This window comes from Mauremys reevesii, linkage group 1 (genome assembly GCF_016161935.1).
Source record: "Mauremys reevesii isolate NIE-2019 linkage group 1, ASM1616193v1, whole genome shotgun sequence".
Lineage (NCBI taxonomy): Eukaryota > Metazoa > Chordata > Testudines > Geoemydidae > Mauremys > Mauremys reevesii.
Window position 1 is genome coordinate 266,865,644 of NC_052623.1, and position 22,099 is coordinate 266,887,742.

The following is a 22,099-nucleotide window of genomic DNA, read 5'->3' on the forward strand; positions in this document are numbered from 1 at the left end:
TGCTCCTTAGACTGCAGACTGTATTAGAGTCCGTGAGAGCATATCTCTGCATGGATTGAGCCTCCAAAGGTGTAGGAGAAAGGAGGAGACTTGAAGAGCCACCACAACAAGTGATTTACAAGGAAAGAGAGCAGATACTAAGGCCCTGAAATCTCACATTGTGATATATACCTATCTTTATATGTGCACCCCTTTCCCGGCCAAGCAAAGGGAATGCATTTCACCAAAGAGAGACGTGCAATATCTGGCACAAGGGTGGATGCTTCAGGAATCAGGAAAGGGAATTTGTGGGGATTAGCCTTCACTCATGGATTGTCTGGTACCAAGATACTGGGTTCAGGGAGAAGAAAGGATGGATCTGGGGTAGGGGTAGGGTTATTACTCGCAGAAAGTTCAGTGCTAGGACTGCAGGGTTAGGGGGATCTGCCCCAATCCCACCCCAGTCACAGACAGTCCAGCACCAAGGCAGATGGGTGGTCAATATCTGTTAACCCTCCCTGACAGCCAGTCCAGCACTGGAAGACACCTACCCTAGTACACTCCTTGCCCAGTCCTGGCTGCTTTCTCTGGGCTTGGCTATCCCCACACTGACCAACAAGTTCTCATTTAGCCACATATTGATTCTGAGTGAATTTGCTCCTCAGGAACGTGATTCCATTGTTCAGTTGATCTCACCATTCAAGCCTCCTTTCTCTGCTGTTCCCACTGCATTTTTCTACTTCGGCTTCAAATCTGTTCTGTGTTTTTGGTCTTGTGGCTACTCCCTATGACGACACAAATAGCCCCTCACAGTTTCGCCCCCTCCCTCTCGGAGGTGCCTCTTGATCTGAAAAGTATTTCTGCCCCAGAGAGACACTGTTTACACATCCCGCAGGATCCTTCCTTATCTCTTGGAGCACTTTCTCTTTTTGGCTGGTCTTTAACACCCACACATCCACGCCGCCTCCAATTTCCCCAAAGCCGCCCCTGGAGGAAGGTGCCCAGAATCCTACTGAAGACTCTGGATTTAAAGTCACTCTTACTGATTGCTGTATCTTAGCAACAGCATTTATAGAAAAGTTCAAGGTATGGGGAGAGGCATTTATCAGAGCCTGCAGGAATGGAGCAAGGTAGAGGGAAAAATGCTCACACATACACCCCCATGTGCAGCCACCTCTCCACCACACACATGCAGACAAATCCAGCTTCACACCCATGCAGACCCACCCCCTGCATGGACACCCCACGGACACTGCCAGAGACAAATCAACCTCCTGCACCTGTACAGACACCCCCACAGAGACACCCAGAGACAAATCAACCCCCTGCACCTGTACAGACACTGCCAGAGACAAATCAACCCCCTGCACCTGTACAGACACCCCCACAGAGACACCCAGAGACAAATCAACCCCCTGCACCTGTACAGACACCCCCACAGAGACACCCAGAGACAAATCAACCCCCTGCACCTGTACAGACACCCCCACAGAGACACCCAGAGACAAATCAACCCCCTGCACCTGTACAGACACCCCCACAGAGACACCCAGAGACAAATCAACCCCCTGCACCTGTACAGACACCCCACAGAGACACCCAGAGACAAATCAACCCCTGCACCTGTACAGACACCCCACAGAGACACCCAGAGACAAATCAACCCCTGCACCTGTACAGACACTGCAGAGACACCCAGAGACAAATCAACCCCCTGCACCTGTACAGACACCCCCACAGAGACACCCAGAGACTAATCAACCCCCTTTACCTGCACAGACACCCCCACAGAGACACCCAGAGACAAATCAACCTCCTGCACCTGTACAGACACCCCCACAGAGACACCCAGAGACAAATCAGCCCCCTTCACCTGTACAGATATCCCCACAGAGACAAAATCAGTCCCTGTACCTGTACAAAAATCTCACATACACATACCTACAGAAAAACCGGTCCTGAACCCCTGTACACACACACACATCTGCCCACCATACACCTATATGGGAATTACCATTTTCACAAAAATTCCCACCCTCACTCCCAGTATGGTTGCCAGCTTTCCAATTTTTTAAAAACCAGACAATACAACCCCCTCCCAGTTGTGCACTCCCCCCTCCCATGGGACTCGCCTGCCACCTGCAGAGCTGGGCTGGGAGGAGCTGACGCGGCGCCTGCCTGCTTGCCCAATTGGGGCATGGCAGGGCAGGGGGTAATCGGGGCCCAGCAGAGGGGGGTTTGGTCCCTGGAGCAAGAGCAAGGGGCCACAGCAGGGTGGATGGGGGAGGTGGTCACCGGAGCGAAGGGCTATAGAGAGCCGGGCCCCGGCTGAGAAGGCGGTACCTGCCTCCTCTCCGCCAGAGCTGGGAGCCAGTTCCTAAGCTTCTCTCCAGTCCATCAGCTGAGCTCCTCCAGTAGCAGCTGCTCTTCCCACCCTCCCGGCAGCAGAGGCTGGTCACTGCAGGAACCGGACTTTTGGTGTCCGGTCAATAGTACTGACCAGACACTGCACAGGTCCCCTTTTGACAGGACTTTCCAGTCGAAAACCAGACACCTGGCAACCCTAACTCCCACATAGCTGCCTCCGCCCACAGACACCCCCATTTTTCACACCTGCACCCTCATCCTCTCAGCACAATCGTACTCACACACAGACCGATCCTTTGACATTGTTCACAGAGTCCTAAATCTTTATGTTTATTCATGATAAGATGGAGGAGGGCGGTGGAAATTACAGCTTGCAGAAAGCCCTGCCCCAGCCTATGGTGTCTTGGTCTTCTTCAGTCGTCCACCAGGGCACAATACCACCATGAAACTCTGGGATCTAGAGGTGGGGAAGGGTGTGTCTAATACTCTGCCCCACTGTCCTAAACCAGCCCTATGAGACCAGTCTGCGGGTGGGACATGAGAACCCTTTAAGGAACCAGGGTATTCCACGCGGTTGAGATAGTATCAGGTCACACAGGAGGAGGGGAGCCGTCCCCAAGAGACACTAGAGCAGCTGGAGCTGTGGGGAGGACAGCCCTAGGGGCGGGCTGCATGTGTTTGTGGGTGGCGGGGGGGGGGGGAAATGTCCCCAGGATCCTGCCCCAGAGTGTCTGGTTCCCATGGACACTGGGACAGCTTGGGCACCTGACGAGGGCACTAGAGTAATTAGCAACCACTCGTAATACTGTCTGTCGGTTGTAGGGAGATTCAGTGCTGGACTCCTCTCTGCAGCTCCGCACCCCCCTCTGCCCTTATCCAGTCCCCCTTCCGAGCCCAGCCCAGATACTGTCGCCCCGCCCCTCCCACAGGGATTTCTGAAGTCACAGGAGGCGCTCTGCCCTTCCAGACACCCCTCGAGCTCGCCCCATCTCCAAGTGGAGCCTTGGACCTGGCTGCCCCGCAGTCCACAACCCCCCATGGATACAGAGTGGAGTGTCCAGGAGACAGTGGGACAGCGCCTCCCCCTTTCATTCACTACAAATAACTGATGTGCAGTGCATTGGGTTTATCACAGCTGCCGGGCTCCTCCGGGAGTGGCTTCTGCTCACTGCCTCCTGCTGCTCCACTGGTCAGGGGACACTCCTGTCGGCCATTGCCATTCTGGGCAATCTTGCTGACCCCGCTGTCCTCCGCTTCCTCCTCCTCCTCCTCTTCAGTCTTCTCTGGGGGACGTGCCACCACATCCTGGCTCTGCACCCGGCGGGACGGCCTCAGGATGGCCCTGAGGAAGCCCTGCTTGAACCGGTAGGAGAGGAAGCCATAGATGATGGGGTTGGCGCAGCTGTTGGCGTAGGGGAGCAACACGACGAGGAAGTAGACTCCGAAGAGAGACGGCTCCTCGGGCAATGGGCAGACCACGTTGATGATGTTGAGCACGTAGAAGGGAAGCCAGCAGAGCACGAAGACGGCCACCACGGCCACTACCATGCGCGTGACCCTACGCTCTGACCGCTTGCGCTTGGACGAAAGGGCCCGCACCCTCCGGCCGGAAGAGCGGACCTTGACAACGATGAGCAGGTAGCAGAGGCAGATCACCAGCAGCGGCCCAAAGAAGCCCAGGGCGGCCGTGTAGATGATAAAGCCAGCTCTCCACACGGAGGCTGGCTCGGGCCACTGGATGTGGCAGGTACTCATCCCCAGGGGGACGTTAGAGAACACCACCACTGGCAGTACCACCACTGACGACAGCACCCACACCGTGGCGCTAACAACCTTGGCCACGCGGGCCGTCCGCCACTTTGATGATTTCCCTGGGTGCACCACGGCCAGGTAGCGGTCGACGCTCATCACAGTCAGGCAGAAGATGCTGGTGAACTGGTTTATGGCATCCACGGCCATCACCAGGCGGCACATGAAGGAGCCGAAGGGCCAGTAGGAGAGTGCGTTCTGTGCAGCCAGGAAGGGCAGACCCAGCATGAACAGCTCATCCGCCAGCGCCAGGTTGAGGATATAGACATTGGTCACCGATTCGCTCACCGAGTGGCGCAGGACCACGTAGATGACCAGGGAGTTCCCAACCAGCCCAACCACGCAGACAATGAGGTAGACCAGGGGGATGAGGACTCCGCTGACATCCATGCCTGGGCTGGCAGTTGAGGATAGGTTCCCCAGGATGGAACTTGCCCAGCTGGTGGAGATGTTCCCCTCCTCCGAAGCCACAGGAGTGGGTGAGGTGAAAGCAGGAGAGTCCATGGCAAAAGAAGGATGGGGCGATCTCCCACTGGATCAGCTGGAGAGTTGGAGGCAGGAGGAGAGGAAGAAGAAAGGTATTTACACTTTAAAAGTCAGAGCCGAACAAGCCACACGTAAAATAGCAGGCATAACGACATGTGGGCACAGACACAGGTGGGAAGGAGAGGGGAGTTCAGATGCCGGAGTCGCTGGAGCATATGGGAGAATGTCAGATGTGACCAGCTGTTTAAGAACCACTATTGGGTGATCGAGACCAGCGGGAAAATGGCCTGGTATACAGCCAAGGGACTTCCCAGGGGAAAGAGCCCAAGGGAGCAATCACAGGCCTCCATTTCCTATTGAAAATGGCACCAGGGCTGGTGAAGTTAATTTCAGGGGGCCTGATTCTCATGTATGCTGAAGCCTTTTTACATTGGACGGGATCCTGCTGTAAGTCACCAGGACATTATTGTCCACCCCCCTCCCCTCGTCCACTATTGAGGCTGAGAAATCCCCTTGAAGTCCAGAGCAAATGTCAGAAGCTTGGCTTAGTGCCCTGGAAGAAGGAGAGGCCGGTTTGCATCATCCCTGCACATGAATAAAGGAGAAGCTGGAGTATTTATAACATTCCCACTGGAGGCAGATGGAGTTATACATCCAGCCAGCACCCCCTCTCACTCTCTCTGACCCCAGCAGCAGCTCTCAGCCTTCTCGAATCCAGGTTGCTAATGGAAGGGGAAGTCCCTGCCTTACCACTCCACAGCACCAAAACAAATGTCAAGGCCTCTTAATCTTCAGATGCCCAATTGCCCGTCACATCAGGCTTTGGCAAGGAAACGCTCAGAGTGAACCCTGTACAAACTAGCAGCTTATGTGTGTGCCAGCTCTCCACTGACAATGGCAGAGATTGAACATGGGACGGGAGGGACGGGATTCTTGTCCGTCGCCTCTTTGGGGCGGGGCTGGGGCCATGTGGGAGCCGTAGCTCAGCACAGGGCAAGACGTGGAGACACAGCCTCTTGCCCCAGGCTATGCCGGGGGAGTCTATGGTGGCATGTCGGCGATGCTCTTGGATTATCAGAGGTCTGGAAGAGCCCCTCTGAGATATCAAATGGCAGCCCCATGCCTTTGTCATCCCTTGGTGTATTGATCCCACTGCTTGATTAGCTCCTCAAATAGCCATATTGTAAGTGGGGAGGACTTGCATGGAAGGGGGTGGATGCTTAGCCCCAGGAATAGATGGCACCTTCCCCACCCCAGTCTCACCTGAGGGTTTGGGCCAGGAGACCCCTCAATCTTTCAAAGCTTATCCCAGCTTTTCCCTAGTAATGAGGGCTCGGAATCTCAAAGGACACAATTTCCAGTCCTACCCACCTCCAGCAGCTCAGAAATATGCTGAGAACTATTTTCCCTCATGGTGTTTTTCAAACCATACAAAACCAGGGCAGGCAAAGATTTGATATTAAAAATCTAAAAAAAACCCCAAACATTAATCAAACTTCTGGAAGCCTCAGGCAAAGTCTGAGGTTTGGGCTGGTTCTTATAATATCAGAACGTGTTGTGAGGAGCCCCACAGAGATACCTCCTCTGGTCGCCCCGCGCCTCCCATGTTTCAAACCTTCTACTTGTGCCCACATTCCAGTGGGCACCCTCTGCCCTGGTTCTCTACCAAACACAGCTAGGACATCGTCACGTTATCCTTGTTATCTGTGTTGAATGAGCTTCTGGTTTATGACGGGGCGGGGGGGAGTGGAAATGCCCAGAGTGGGAGCTGAACTGTTTAGAGAAGTCCAAGGGGGGTGTCATGGGATGAAATTGAACAATGGGAAGCTCAGGCTGAATATCAGGGAAGGTTTCCTGACAGTGAAGTCCATTGGGCTGTGGAATAACCTTTGCAATGGAAGCCCCACCACTTGGGCCATTTAATACGAGGCAGGCAAAGCCCTGAGAATACACTGTAAGGGACTGCCCTGCACTGGCCAGGAAAGATGGACTGAATAGAAAGCGTATCCTGCATCTTGGCAGGGGGTTAGACTAGATGACCCCTGCGGTCCCTTCTAACCCTCTGGTTCTATGATTCGAAATTCTTTGAGCTCTTCCAGAGCCTTCTCAGTGATGTACATAGGTGTTAATTTTTTCAGGGGAGTGGCAGGCATGGGGGCCAGGTACAGTGATAGAGGGTATGTCCCCACTGCACAGTAAAGCCCAGGTCTGTGAGACCCGGGCTTGGGGACTCAGTGTTTCCAAGCCCACACTTGAGCATCCACACGGCATTGTAAGCCTGGGTTTACAATTGCTGGCCCCAAGTCTCACAGCTGTGCTAACATGTCCATACGGCGCTTCGCAGATCTTCTGACTCAGGTTCGTGACTTGACCTGCCTCCCCACTGCAAAATGACAGGGCTTGGACCTGAGTCTCAGCTGGACTCAGGCTCTGACCCACCCAGGTCCTAAATGCTTGCTGACCCAGGCAGGCTGATTTGTGTGTGGACAGAAGGGGGCTTGGGCTCAAACCTGAGTCAGAGCCCAGACATAGTGTGCTGTGTAGACATACCTAGAGAATAGGAATAGACTGGTGGCAGGAAGTAAGGAATGGTGAAATCTAAGTCCCATAAAGAGCGGCAGGTAGAGGCAAGGGATCTCAGTGAGCGCTCTGACTGCAGGCATGGGGCCTCATGGGAGTATTGGTGCAGTTAGACCTCTGGGAGGGGGGTGCAGATGTGGTGGACCCAATGGGATTGAGGAAACTATTGGGAGATGCCTGGGGTATAGGATCAAGAACCTGGTTACTTAGCTTATAAGCTCTTTGGGGCCAGGACTTTTTGTATTGGGGCACCTGATGGGGCCTCTAGGTGCTCCAGTAATGCAAATAAACAATAACAACAGTACGAGTGTGTTTGTGCTTAGGGGCTGGGGTCCCAGGGAGGTGGGGGGTTGTGAGTTAAATGCCATTTTCTATCTTTATCCAAGAAATCCAAAGTCTTTAGGAATAAGAAACCACATTGTCAGTGGGAAACGAGGGATAAGAGGGAGAAATTGGCCGGGGGTCAGGGAGCAGAGAGGGGAATCACCCACGCATAGATCAGCTTTGTAAATGATGGGAAACCCACCTAGAATTCCCTAAAGCAAGGTACATAACCTCCCTCTCGAATCCTGCACCTTCTCCATCCCTCCCGCCTTGACTTGCACCCATTCATTCCTACTCCAGTTCATGACTCTCTCACCTCCTGGCCATCACCAGCCACCAGTCTGTGGGGACAGAGCGGGGCAGGGGAGGCAGCAGGTTCTATTTGGGGGAACTGCAGAACCAACTTCTGCACATGAGAGCGCCTGGAGGAGAGGGTGGAAAGAGGAGGCAGATCTGCCTGGTACTTACGCGTCAATGGGATTTACATGTTCCTCCACGCACCGGGAGAATGTGTCATATTGTTTCTTCCCCTTTAAAAAAAATTTCCCAATGAAATCTCCGTGTGGTTTCAGTCCTTGGGGGGCTGGAATTGCTTGTCACACTTCTCCAGAGGTGCCTGCTGCCCTCACCTCTTCTGCTGCTCCAGAGGTGGTGGGACTTTTCTGCCTTCCTCCAGCACTGCCACATCTGTCTGGTCACACTCTCCCATCTGGTCTCCAGGGCTTGCCTGCTGCAGGGACCAGACCCAGCTACCAGCACTGCTCAGTGGAGCCAGGACTCCCCTCTCCAGTTCTCCATCCGCTGAAGTGGAGGCTTGGCGGACAGGGTTAGGTAGATCAAGCGTGTCAGTTACTCCCGGGAATGATCCCACCAGCCAATCAGCATAGACTAGGGTGGGGGGGAGAGCAAGCATGAGAGAGAGAGAGAGAATGAATGGTAGCAGAGGGAGAATGGGGAGAAGGAAAAGAGGGGAGTGCTAGAGTGATTGTGATGGAGAGAGAGAGGGAGGGAGGGAGAAAGGAAGAGGGGAAGTGAGAGAGAGAGAGAATGAGGGGGTGGTTGAGACAGATGGTGACGGAGGGCAAGCCAGAGAGGGAGAAGGAATGAGGGGGAGTGGAGGAGAGTGAAAGCAGGAAAGGAGAGATGCAGAGAGCGGCTGGGTACTGTGAGAACGCAGTGCAGGGGAGGCAGGCTGGATGGAGCAGGTGGCTGAGCCCTGCTCTCCAGGGGGAGTTTTGTATAGGGCTGCAGGCGGGGTTAGAGATTACGGATGCACAGGAGAGGTGTTCTCTGCCCCAAGCAGTTTACAGTCTAGGCAGGCACAATTGGTGCCCCTAGGGCTTCATCATGATCACAGCACATTGGTATTTATAGGGGTCCTGGGTGGGGGGGCATGAACACCGGCTTCCGCTGCACCCTTCTCCCCTCCTGTGTCCACAAGCATCTCCAATAGGACAAGGGAGAGTGAATGGGGGAGTAAGGATCTTTCTGTCTCTACCACCTACCTATCTGAGGCCATTTCCCTGCTGGAGCTCGCCTGAGGAATGAGATTCCCCGCCACCCCCCCCCCCCCCGCCATCCTCTGCCGATTGTCTCACCTCTGCGAACAGGTGATCTGATCTCGGGCACAGAAAGGGATTGGCTCCAAGGGGAGAAATCCAGCCCCCTCTGCAAACACGTCCCTCTGGATAAAAACAATAACCACACATTGCCAAGCATTGTTCCTGCTGTGGTCCTCCCATGAACTGCTTCTCTTGCCCCAGCTCCCTTCCTCACCTCCTCCACGAGAATGATTTCTGTTTGTTTCCTACTCCTCTCTGGGGGCGCATTTCCCCCTCACTCAGCCTCTGAGATCCAGCTGGATGCCACTTCCCACCTTCCGTATTTGAGCTCCTAGGGCCAAATTCGGACCTAATACGAAGGGGTGCAAGTGCAGCTCCATTGGCTGAACATACACTCACAGAAATGTAGGGCTGGAGGCAGGGCCGGCTCCAGGCACCAGCACAGCAAGCAGGTGCTTGGAGCAGCCAACGGAAAGGGGTGGCACCGCCGGCTTTTCGGCGACAGGTCCCTCAGTCCCTTTACCGCTGCCGAAAAATGAAGCGGCAGCGGTAGAGCTGATGTGCCGCCGATCACGGCTTTTTTTTTTTTTTCCTGCTGCTTGGGGCGGCAAAACTCTGGAGCCGCCCCTGGCTGGAGGGGACCTTGAGACGTCATCAACTCCAGCCCCCTGTCTTGAGGCAGGGCCAAGTAAACCCAGAGCATCCCTGACAGGCGTTTGTCCAGCCTGCTCTTAAAAGCCTCCAGTGATGGGGATTCCACAACCTCCCTTGGAAACCTGTTCCAGAGCCTACCAACCCTCGTAGTTAGCAAGTTTTTCCAGATATCTAACCTAAATCTCTCTTGCCACAGATTAAGCCCATTACTTCTTGTCCTACCTTCAGTGGACATAGAGGACAATTGATCACTGTCCTGTTTATAACAGCCCTGAACTTATCTGAAGACTTATCAGGTCCCTCCTCAGTCTTCTTTTCTCAAGACTAAACATGCCCAGTTTTTCCAACCTTTCCTCATAGGTCAGGTTTTCTAAACCTATCCTCTTTGTTGCTCTCCTCTGGACTCTCTCCAATTTGTCCACATCTTTCCTAAAGTGCGGTGCCCAGAACTGTTTTCCAGGTGAGGCTTCACCTGTGCAGAATGGAGCAGGACAGTTACCTCTCATGTTTTAACGTACAATGTTCCTGTTAATACACTCCAGAGTGATATTAGCCTTTTTTTGCAACTGCATCACACTGCTGACTCCCATTTAATTTGTGATTCGCTATAACCCCAGATCCTTTTCTGCAGTACTACCGCCTAGCCCGTTAATTCCCATTTTGTAGTTGTGCATTTGATTTTCCCTTCCTATGTGTAGTACTTTGCACTTGTCTTCATTGAATTTCAGCTTGATTTCAGACCAATGCTCCTATTTGTCAAGGGCATTTTGAATTCGAATCCTATCCTGCAAAGTGCTTGCAACCCCTCCCGCCTTGCTTGCAGCCTACAGGCTGGGATCCCAGTTCTGGGCTCTGCTGGAACCTTTTTGTGTCAGCTGAGCTGCAAGAAAAGGACTGCAATGCTGGCTTGGGTCTGGTTTACACTTAGAATGTAGATCAACACAGCTATGTCACTCAGGCGGCTGAAAAAGTCATTGTTTAATTTATCGATTAGTTCCCAAACCTCCTCTGTCAACACCTCAGTCTGGGACAGGTCCTCAGATTTTAAGCCACTCTCATGATTTTGGGGAGCCTGACTCCTGAGTTTTGAAAGCTTGGGGTTGGCGATAGATACTGGCGTTTACACCCCCCATACATATGCGCGTGTAGGGAAGACCAGACTCCACTGTGTTGTGCCTACAGTGCTCAGACCAGCTGTGAATTGGGCCCAGGCACCTCATCTCACAATGCAGGTATCTGCGGAACCCACCGCCACAGAATGTTATGAGGGGTTAATGCATGAAACATGGTGCCACAGGCTCTCTCTGAGGTGAGCCTTGCCTCTCTGAGCTACCCCTGAAGTTAACCTGTGGAACTCACCACCACCAGGGTCTAACCCATGGAATTTTCTGTTACAGGCCCTAGCTGACATTAATCTGTGAAACTCTTTGAAGCAAGGTAGACCCTGGGGAGCTCAGACGCAGGCTGGTTGCAGAGTGGAAAGCTGGTTCAATCCAGTCCCCCTGCCCTTTCCTGTGACTGCCTCTGGATTTTTCTTTACCATTTGCTTTGTCCTGAACCCTCCTCCAACTCATACAGCTCCTGGTAGTGGGGGTGGGGAAAGGGAAGCCTGGGTGAGCCTGGATCTGCAGTGCTTGGGAGAAGTATGCTCTGGCATCTGCCCTAACAGCCGTCACATAACGTTGCTTTCCCTATTCTTAGCAGCAGTCAAGGCTCCTGGCGCCCCTGCAGTGAATCAGTCACCCAGGTGCCGGCAGCTGCAAATTCCATGCCCTGCTGCTGGGGCAGCTCTCATCTGTTTGATTTCAGCAGATCCGTGGGCTATTTGCCTTGTTTGGTGACTCATTCCCGCCCTGCCTTCCTGCTTACCTCTCTGTGTGTCTGGCTATGTAAGTGAGCGCCAATGTATGTATAGGTGTGTGTATGGGTGCAGGCATAAGTGACGGTGTGTACAGGTCCCTTGGGGAAAGTATGCAAGCTCTGACAGACCATATTAGCAGGCGCTGTAGAAGATCCATAAGTTCAGGTTGTCCTAGGCTCCCTTCCTGTGCCCCTCACAACAGACTTGCTGGCCTTACCTTTCCACTGCCTTTGGGGAAGAGGCTTGCCTGGGCTCTGTCAGGCGAGGCCCTTTGGCTGGTAGGCCCCTGAGGAGAGGAGACTTTCTCCCACAGACACAGGCAGATCTGAAGGAAGATTAGTAATAGCTAAATGCAGGCACCTACCAGCTCAGCCTCAGATAGCAGGCCGCTCGCTTGCAGCTGACACTGCCTTCAGAACCCCCCACCACCGTCCCCAGCTTGAATCTCAGCTGTGGTGATGCCCAGCCAGTCTGCCGGCTGCCGGAGGGATTCAGCTGGTTGGCTGCGGTCCCTCCGAGTGGAGTGGCCAGAGATGCCACAGCCAACATGGTGCAGCCACAGCATCAAACCCGGACAGCCAAGCTTGCAGCGAAGTGCCAGAGAAGGGACACAAGGCACTGATGTCAGGAAGGTACAGTTGGTTTATTGACTCTCATTCCCTATACAGAAATTGACAGGAGGAGGGAGGGAGGTTGTGCAAATGGACAAAGGAGTGCTACAGATCCATACTGGTCCTTCTAGGCAGCAGAAACAAACAAGCGCTGTGACCACCAAGAGGTACCAAGGTCCAAGATGTTGAAACCTTCAACCCCTGTTGCATCGGCAGAGCCTGGTGTAGGGAGCGAGCTGAGCGCTGGGGCTGGAATCTGGAATCTGGAAACCAAGAGGAGGCAGGTTGTGAAGCCAGCACGTACCCTTCCACCCTCCTTCCCCACCTCATCCATCCTTCCCATTCCAGCCCAGCTGTGGCATGAGGAGAGAAGACAGCCTTTTCTCTCCCTCACCTGGCCCTGATCAGCTGTCTCCTGTCCCTGGCCACTCTGTGCCTCTCTCCTGCCTCCCTGCGGCCTTATGCAGAGGGCGGGGGAAGAGCAGAGGAAGCAACGTGAAGGGGGAGGAGAGGCAGCGGCTGCCTGGTAATGGGCAGCCACAAAGCAGCCCCTAGTGGCCAAGCAGGAAAAATACAGGGGGAGGGGCTTTTTTGCAGTTTTCCGTATATGGTGAGTCAATTATTAAGGGGAGGGGCTTAAGCTCCACAACCCCCACAACAGGTCGCCCCTGCCTCCAAGGAAGCGCTGAGGTCCCAGGTCAGAGGCAGGTTTGGGGATCCCATTGGGGGAAGCTGGTGACAGCAGCTTCTCTTCAGGGTAGAGTCAGGAAGTCCAGGAGGAGAGTGGTGTGGCAGGAAGGGGAGTTCTGCGAGGGGTCTTTCTTCAGGGCAGAGGGCTCCCCCCAGGAAGCATCAGGGTCCTTTCAAGGGAGAGAAGGGGCGAGGGGGTTATCAATGGAGACAAATCCCCTTAGTGCTGATAGACTGGGGTCTGGAGGGGAGCCCTTTCTCACCTACTCCTAGAGGAGGCTGCACCCCCGTTTTTTCGGTCTGGTGGGCTGGGGGCAGAGAACCGCTCGGATCGCCTCGTCAAACACCGTTTTCAGGCCACGTTGTGTCAGCGCCGAGCACTCGAGGTATTTCACAGAATCTGCCAGGAGAAAAGAGAGCAGCATCACTGGGAGGAAATGGGAGTGAATCCAGGAGTCCCCATCCCAGCCCTGCAACTGTGAAGGGGCCTCACCCAGAAGATGCCAATGAAGAAATCTCAGGGGCCAGTGTCAGCCAGAACAGATGCATCCATCTGTCTCTCTGTCTGTCTGCTCTGGCCCCCAACACTGCCGTGGCTGAGCATCTCACAGTCAGTAACGTCTCAGTCCTCACAACACCCCTGTGAGGTAGGCCAGTGCTATTACTCCCATTTCACAGTTGGGGAACTGAGGCTCAGAGAGACTGACTTGGCCCCAGCCCTGCCAAAATGGCTTCACAGCCATGGGAGACAGATTTGATGGATCCCCAACCCCGGTCGGGCTGTCAAGATATGTGGCCAGGCTGGTGGAGCGGAGAGCACCCTCGCTCTGAGAGGGGAGGATGTGGTGGCTGTGTGGAAATGGGAGGTAGGTTGGGGGCGAGTGCTTGTGATTCATCCCTGGGGGGACGGCTGTGCTTCACTGACTAGCCCCCTCTTCTCTGAAATTCCAGCTGAAAACACCTCATTTCTCCCTACCCTGTGCCTCTGCGTCTCCCCCTCTCCTCTCACCTAGCTGCGGCTTGGGTTTAGGGGCCACACGAGGCAAGGAAGTGCTGTACTGTACGGCGGAGCAGGGGAAAGAGAGGGACACAGATGAACAAAAAAGGGCGGGGCAGAGCTACCATCTTCCCCTAGTCGCTCGCACAAACCCCAGATCACGGGGACAGGAAGAGGAAGCAGCGGTTGGGTCTCTCTGAGACAAGTTAAAGACTTCATTGTCCCTCCTACTTCCGGACTTGGGGAGGAGGGTTCTGCCAACAGAGCAGCTGTGGCTTTCACAGCAAAGACTGACCAGCTAGAAGAGGCCAGGGAGGGATAGCTGGTGGGGGATGGGTCGGCAAAAGATCCCGGCCAGAAAAGGGGCAGAAGACAGGGCGCCGAGGGGTGGGACTCCCTCACAAAGGGTGTCACAAAAAGAAAAGGCCAGGCCTGCCCTTCCTGAGCCCTCAATACCCTGTTCCGTCACACACCCCTTGGCATTTCTTCCAGGTGCCCAGTAGCAGCTCCCACTCAGCTTCATGGGATCCTGCCCACGTTCCCCATCCCCTGCCAAGGAAGCACATACCAAACTGGTGGAGAGCACATCCACACACACACCTGTCCTCTCCCCCAGAGGCCTCGGCGTATTGCCAGTGTGGCCTTCTACCTACCGATCTCCTTGGCCAGCGCGAGGCCCTGCGGGTATGTGATGGGCGACAACTTCTTCTCCTTCAGCTTCTCGATCGTGTCCTTGTCGTCACGGAGATCCAGCTTGGTGCCCACGAGGATGATGGGGGTGCTGGGGCAGTGGTGTCGGACCTCAGGGAACCACTAGTGGGAGGTTGAGAAGGGGCCGGGAGGAGAGAGAGAGAGAAAGAAAGACACACACACTCACACACCAAATAAAATCCAGCTGCCACTGTTTCCTCCTGCACTGTCCTGTGGGTGGGGTCCAGAGGCAAAGCCCCTGACAAGGGAGCCCAAAGTGGGACTTCCCTGCCCCAGGAGTTGAGACACCGGAGCAGCAGAAGGGAGAGAGCTATGCAACAGCCTCAGGCTGCCCCCACCCCCAGCTGTCTCCCTCCCCTTTAGGTGGGAGCTGAAAGTTGGGGGGAAATACATTGTTGGGTTCCCCCCACCCCCGAATGTTGGGGGAATATATCCCCATGCCCCATAAATTACCCACGCAGAAGAGCTGTGCTGAGCTGGTCTTGGTTGAAAGTTGCCCTCTGAATGTGCAGGCTGCAGCAGTGAAAGCTGCTGGAGCCAGGGCAGTGAAGGGGCAGGAGTGGGGGGCGGGTGCTAAGGAAGCACCCACGGGGAACAGTGTGTTGCCCGCTCTCGTGTCCTGGAGCAGCACAGTTGGTGGGCCCTAGAATCTAGCCCGGTTTGTTCGTTAATCTCTCTTGGACAACCCAGAGGTTGTGGGAGGCCAATATTCTAGCTACTCCTGAGAGAGACACAAAGGAAAATAGCTCTCAGGATCCAGATAATCCATCAACTGTTACCGCCCACGCTCACTGCACAAGCATTCCTTTTTCAAGGCCAGTGCCTGTTCGTGCGGCTCTCGCTGGCTCCTTGAGCTGCACGTGGCAAGTTAGTGCAGACCTCTGCTCTCTGCACAGAGACACCTCCACGCCAGCCACGATGCGCTTACCTTGGCACGGACGTTTTCATAAGAGGCCGGGCTGACCAGAGAAAAGCAGATCAGGAAGACGTCCTGTAAGAACACAACAGCATTCGGGGATTAGGCTGAGGGGGACCCCTCCCAGCACCATGCTGAAGCATTCTGTCCAGCATAGGAGAGGGGTGGGCCGGTGAAAGGTGCTGGATTGATAGCCCTGAAGACTCAAGCTCTCTTGTTATCTCCCCCACCCAAGAGAGGTACAGCACCGTGCACCTTCCCTCCATCCCTCCCAATCTGTGCAACTCAGTCCTGACATTTGTGAGCCACCTGGAAGAGTGAGACGGTTGTTCAGTCTCCTGGCCCAGCCAGCCCTTGGTAACAGCTGACACCGCTACTGAGGGAATCTATCATTGCTAAGTGTGGCGGTGGAGTTTTTGTGATGCGGACTCCTGTTCTGCTGGGGAAATGGACTGACATCCCCATACTCATTTCCCACAGATCATCAACCAGTCATCAGATGGGGATGGTTTTGGTTTCTGCCAAGGTGGGGCCAGATTCAAACTGGTCACAATAAATGCAGGAGTGAGACCTAGCTGGTACTCGGGTACTCAGAAAAATACTTCTCTGGTGGCCGCATCACTGCAGAATTTAAACTTTAGTTTAAAAAACAAACAAACACTGAGCCTATGTTTCTAGCCCTTCCAAGTTGTGAAGGAAACCTGTTAAATGTGAACTGATGCAGGGTTGCCTTCCTGAATCTGCAACCAGACTGCTTGGGGCAATAGCACTGATGTGTGTTAACTCTGAATCTTACTGATGACCATATCAACACAATTAACTATTTCACTGCTGATTGTTTTAGCAGACTGTGGATGGAGCTTGAGTAGAGTATGACCATTCTCTCCCCCGTCCCCCGCCCATCAGACCCTGTTTAAACTTAAGAAGCTCTGTTTCATGGACTCAGAACTCTCCAGTCTCACAATCAGGACACAAGAAGACATGAAAGTCTCCATACCTCATTTGCAAATCCCCAGAGTCATTCAAATCCTATGAGAGACACCTTTAGTGCTGAATGATACTGTATGATTTTTAGATGGCTCTCCAAAATATTCCCCATAATCCCTTCACCCTTTTGGACCCCCAGATGCATAGCATATACAAAAACAGGGATGGGTCTTCGGGGGCTGGTGAGCTCTCAGAGAGGGGCAAATTAAGAGAGGAACTCTAGCGCCATCTCAGGCTGATAGTAAGTCCGACTTCTCCAGCACAGGGAGATGTCGCCAAGGGAATGCGCCCTGGGTGCAATGAGTGGGGAGCAGGGCACAGTGAGGAATGACCCACCGTCTGCGGATAGGAGAGGGGCCTCAACCGGTCATAATCCTCCTGCCCAGCTGTATCCCACAGCCCCAGGTTTACGGGCTTGCTGTCAACCATCACGTTGGCAGAATAGTTATCGAACCTGCAATGCAAAGAGAGAGAGAGAGTCGGTTCCTCAAACTAGGGAGAAGAGCACTCAGGGGGCAGGAGGCCATGGCCACAATGCACCTCTTTCTTGTGCACCTGGGGGGAAGGAGGGGAAAAGACACCCCCTTGCAGTGCTTCAGTGCTGCTGGCTCACCGAATACCTGCACCTGTCCCACCGCAACCTACCTCCCCATAGCCCAGCTGTCCCAAATTCCTTCCCAGCTCCAGCTTCTCCCACTGCCTTTGGGGCTTCATCCTGCCTGCGAAGCCCCAATCTGTTGCTTCCCCTCAAGTTCCCCTTGCCAAGCCCTCCCCACTCCCCGTTCCAGCTCTGCGCTCTCTAAGTCTTCATCTGCACCCTTTTGTTTTAGAAGCCAGACTCTTAAACAGTTTCACGCCATCCGCCTTCTCTATACCACTCAGGACCGTGCTCCCTGCCGAGCGCCCCGCTGGAATTGGGTCAGGACGCCATGGTTTGCACCCCTACTCGTACAAAACACGCTGTGGTATCTCTAATGCCTATAGCCAGTGAGGCTCTCCTGTCTTGGGGCAGAGCATCCCCTGGCACTGTGCTGGGACACAGGATCACTGGCGCTCAGAGAACAGTTGCCACCCATGCAGGTGCTCCTTGTAGGTCTCCCATCCTGAACCCATTTGTTATATTTTTCCCTATGCAGAGAGCAACCACAAGCTCTCAATCTAAAGTGAAAGAAAAGAGCAACAAGAAAGAACCAAAGTAAAGTCCCCATGAGGGAGCACACCCTGTGCATGTCTCCTCTGTTACAGGCTGCCCCAACTCAGAGAACAAAATGGCTGCCTCTCTCTGCACACAGAGCAGGGATCCTAGATATGAACAGGTGTGGTGCACAGCAAGTAGAAGGCTTTGCACAGCTACACACACCACACCGTTTGGCACACAGGAGGGGACAGTATCGCAGCACAATCCAGCCACCAAGAAGAGGCGGCTTCTCGCAGCCAAAAGCTCGGCTCAAATTGACCATGCCAAAGGGCGAGGATTTCAGGTGCTCCCAGCCCTGTCTGCACAGTGATTTAGATGCAGCTTCCCAGGGTGCTTTGCTTTGCTACTGTGGTATAACAGCAACACACACCTGTCTCTTCCAGGGAGCTGGAACCCTAAGGGCCAGATTCTGACACCCTTACCCCCACATACATGGAGTGACTTCAGTGGGACTTCTTGTACAGTAAGACGCTATTCATTGAGAACAAGGGATGTGCTCACATACATGCTAACAGTGGTGAAGGGAGAGAGGAACGTCAGCTTGTACCATCCCTAATCAAGAGCTGCTAGTAGCCTGTGCTTGGGGCCATCCTAAATTGCATCCCTGCTTCAGTGGCCACTATAGGAGTTTGCAGGGGTGCAGATCAGTCCCGGCCTTGCACCTTGCTGCCTGGATGCTCCTTGCATCCTTTACCCTGTCCCCCACAGCTAGGGCTCCCCCCAGAGGCAGCAGAGAGTTGGCTCTGCACCAGGTATGAAGGCTCCCTGTGCAAAGGCTTATGTCTTCCTTGTGGTCCCTTTAGGTCAGGCTCCCTGGTGCAAAGGAGTCACAGGGCAATGACGAATTAGGCCCCTTGTCCATTTCACAGCTGGTGAACTGAAGGCTGGGACTATCCAGATACCAGACAGCCCCACAGCCTACAAATGAACAGCTTTCTGGTGTCGAGACTTGACCCAGTACTGACTTCGGGATGCAGAGAGCTAGTACTCCCGGTGCTTGTGACCCCCTCTGCCCTCCTGCTTGCTCTCTGCCTGGCCCCCCCAGCCTCCCATCTGCTGGATACTCACACAGTGGGGATGTATTCACCTGGGAAGGCATTGGTGGTGTAGCTGATGAGGAGACAGGTTTTACCCACAGCTCTGAAAGAGACAGAAAACACACCCAGGGCCTGTTACTGTGATTCCTGCTGGGGGGTATCATGCCTTCTCCGACCAGAAAGCCAAACGTAGCAGAGGGCTGGAGGAGAAGAACAGAGAAACCAGATTCCCAGCCCTAAGCACTGCACAAGCAGGGTTAAAGTGTTAGAGGGAAAGAGAAGGAGTGAGGATGTTACATTGCGCTAGTGTCTTCTAGCCTGAAAGTTGAGGTATTTACAGACCTTACACAGGGATCACTCAGCTGAAATGCAGTCACTCTGGAGTGGAGCACAGCAGCTGTTTATCAGTGCACAGCAACAAAGAATTTCTGACAGGAAACGGAGGAGTATATGTATCCGTTTGATTCAGCAGTGACAACATAGAGTAACCGAATGCAATTGCCCAGATGGCACCCCCAACAGGACAGCACTCTCTAATGCCATGATGGGACATGGTGCCAGTACCAGGGAAAGGACACCTCACGCTATATGAGCACGGCACCATATTGGCTTTCCTGAGGCTACCTACCAAGCGTCATCGCACGCTCCTTCCAGCTGACATGGCACTCATGAGCCGGGCTACCAGCAGTGAGGCTGCTCTTGGGGCTTCTGAGCAAGCAGCCAAAGCTTCCTCCCCCCTCCTCCTCTCATAGAGTCATAAGGTTTAAAGCCAGAAGGGGCCATCAGATCATCTAGTCTGACTTCCTGTATAACACAGCAACTAGACACCTGCAGCTGGCCTGTTCTCGCCGACTCAGGCTCACGGAGCAGGGCTGTTTCTTTGCTGTGTAGAATTCCAGGCTCGGGCTGGAGCACAGTGGGAGGGTCCAGAGCTCAGGGTCCAGCCCGAGGCCAGAGGTCTACACAGCAATGAAACAGCCCTGTGAGCTGGAGTCGGCTGGCACGGACAGCCACGGGTTTTTCTTTGCTGTGCAGACCTACCCTCGCAGGCCACCAGCACCACCCAGCTTTCAATGGAGCCTGGTGGAGAACTAGGTGGCCAGAGCTGCAATACAGTCCAACCCTAGAAGAGGGCACTACTGGGAGGGACAGGCCAAAGGGACTTCAAAGAAATGCAGGGAGAGCAGGGACTTGAACCTATGTCCCCCACAGCCTGAGTGCTCAAACCACTAGGCAATGGGATATTTGGGGGAAACCAGCCTCTCTTTGTGTCCAGAAATTCCATCCTGGACCTGAGACACCATTCCAATGAATCGGCATTTTCTGTCACACAAAAAAAGGTTCCACGGAAAAGTTTCCAACCATCTCTAATGAAGGGCAAGGGAGCCAACTGTGAAGGAAAAAAGATTACAGAGAGGGAAAGGAATCGCAGCCAAGACAAACAGGGGGAGGATGGCCTAGTGGCTAATGGACTGGCCTTTCCCGGCTCTGCCTCGCTGGGTGACCTTGGGAAAGTCATATAACCTTACTGTGCCTCCATTTCCCCATCTGTAAAATGGAGATAATGATACTGACCTGCCTCCTGGGTGGGTGGCAGCACCTTAAAGCAATGGAATTAGCAGAGTTCTGGAGGAGGGTTATAGGGTTACTGTGCTGGGGGCCGGTTATGGGGATGGAGCCGTTGAGCTGAAGGAGGGAGATGGGGTGGCAGAGCTATGGGGGAGGGTTATGGGATTATTGTGTTGGACAGCTGTGTTGGGGTCAGTGGGGAGGGATATGGGGCTAGCAGAGCTATAGGGTTTAAGGGGTTAACAGTTATGGGGGAGGCTCTGGGGCTGGCTGAGTTATGGGGCAGAGTACTGGCGTTGTGTTGGGGGAGGGGTGGGGAGTTAGCAGAATTCTGGGGAGAGGTTGTGGGGTTAGTCCCAGGGTGTTTCCTGTGCAGGTGGTTTCAGGGACAGCTCTGTAGCCCTTAGTTTCTGGTCTTTACGGTACTTTCCTGGCAGGTACCACCATTTGTTTGGGGTTTGCTCTGTATTTCTTTGTCCCTCCCCCACCCTCTCGCCTGCCCCTGCCTCCAAGGTGGTTTCTATAATTTGATCGTTTGTTTGCAAACTTCCTCCTGGGGCCAGTTGAAAGGAGGAAGTGACTGCGGGGTGCAGGGCCTCTGCAAATGTCACTTCATCTGCTACTGATAGCTGCCCCAGATAACAGCATCACCAGCTCCTAGCCTGGAAGTGGCTTAACCCTCACAGTGCCAGACGCTACTCTCGCCTCACAGCTCTCCTGGGCCCTGGCTGCTTGTCTCCCAGTGCCCCGGCGGGGCAGCAGCCCACTGGGGCCCGCCTTGAGGAAGCTCCTGCTGTTGAAGGCCTTGGCTGGGCCATATCCACTGACAGCAGGGTGCACACTGGCCAAGCGGTGGAGAAGCCAGGCAATGATTATGCTGGGCTCAGATGCCCCGGGTTTCATTGCCTCACATACCTAAGGCAGACGGAGAGCATCGCGTGTCTCAGGGGCAAAGGGGAAAGAAACATCTCCTCCCTGCTGCATCCATGCGAGTCCCACTGAATGATCTCCTGGACAACTCATGGAGAGAGCGTAGGTTCTGAGATCCACAGAAGAGGACCCCCAGTGCTATCCATGCACCACTGCCATGTGTCAGTCACCGCCTCCCCCCACCCCCATGGCTTGTGGCGTGACCCAGTAGAAGGGAAACCACAATCTCCCCCACTGTGTGTTAAACCTGACTCCAGTTCTACCAGCAAAGCTGCAGCGGGGGTGGCACTGTAGAGGGGCCAGTGCCACCTTCACGTAGGGGAGATCGGCCAACCTACAAATAGTTCGTCCTTCAGAGGGCCTTTTACACCTTCCCTGGAAAATGCCCGTCCCCCATCCCGACATAACGCATGACCTCCATCGCAGACTGCCCCCCTACACGCCCTGCCTGGCAGAGAAAGAGAGCGAAAGCAGTTCAGAGGAAGTCAAAAGCAAAGAAGATGAAATGTCACCAAGAAACAGCCTTCCCCCTTCTCTGCCCCTCCCCCCAAAATAGAAGGGTACGTACCCATCTCCCACCACCACACACTTGATGGCCTGCATTTCTCTGGCCTCAGGGAGGAGGGCGGCTCCTGGGGCAGGAGGAGTCAGGCACAGCTAAGGCTCTCAGGTGACCAGAGGAAAGACCTGTACAAATGTAATGTCAAATCTAGCGTTGAAGGGAGCAGCAGATCGTGGGGAGGGAGGAAGTGGAAGAGAGAATGTTACTTAACCCTCCCTTTCCCGTCAGTCCCTCCCCTCTGGTAGTCCAGGCCACTGGCTGAAGGCGGG

At 54.2% G+C, this 22,099-nt stretch overlaps 2 protein-coding genes across 6 annotated transcripts; both read right to left on the reverse strand.

Moving 5' to 3' along the window:
• Nucleotides 1-2,688: 2,688 nt before the first annotated feature.
• SSTR3 (somatostatin receptor 3) lies at nt 2,689-8,548 on the reverse strand. The gene is made up of 3 exons (XM_039494247.1): nt 8,175-8,548; nt 8,014-8,075; nt 2,689-4,696 (listed from the first exon to the last, which is right to left on the reverse strand). Exon 3 carries the CDS (start codon nt 4,657-4,659, stop codon nt 3,442-3,444), a length of 1,218 nt encoding a protein of 405 aa, XP_039350181.1. The 5' UTR covers nt 4,660-4,696; nt 8,014-8,075; nt 8,175-8,548; the 3' UTR covers nt 2,689-3,441.
• A 3,698-nt stretch (nt 8,549-12,246) lies between these two features.
• On the reverse strand, nt 12,247-22,037 carry RAC2 (Rac family small GTPase 2). 5 transcript variants are annotated; one of them, XM_039511297.1, is made up of 7 exons: nt 21,837-22,037; nt 18,801-18,872; nt 16,871-16,988; nt 15,560-15,622; nt 14,574-14,733; nt 13,191-13,323; nt 12,247-12,489 (listed from the first exon to the last, which is right to left on the reverse strand). In XM_039511297.1, the coding sequence occupies exons 1-6, from the start codon at nt 21,869-21,871 to the stop codon at nt 13,193-13,195; spliced, it is 579 nt and encodes a 192-aa protein (XP_039367231.1). In that variant the 5' UTR covers nt 21,872-22,037; the 3' UTR covers nt 12,247-12,489; nt 13,191-13,192. The 5 variants fall into 5 exon arrangements, with proteins under 5 accessions (XP_039367231.1, XP_039367222.1, XP_039367204.1 ...); XM_039511288.1 differs by having other exon boundaries at nt 12,247-12,496; XM_039511270.1 differs by having other exon boundaries at nt 13,187-13,323.
• Between the last annotated feature and the right edge of the window lie 62 nt (nt 22,038-22,099).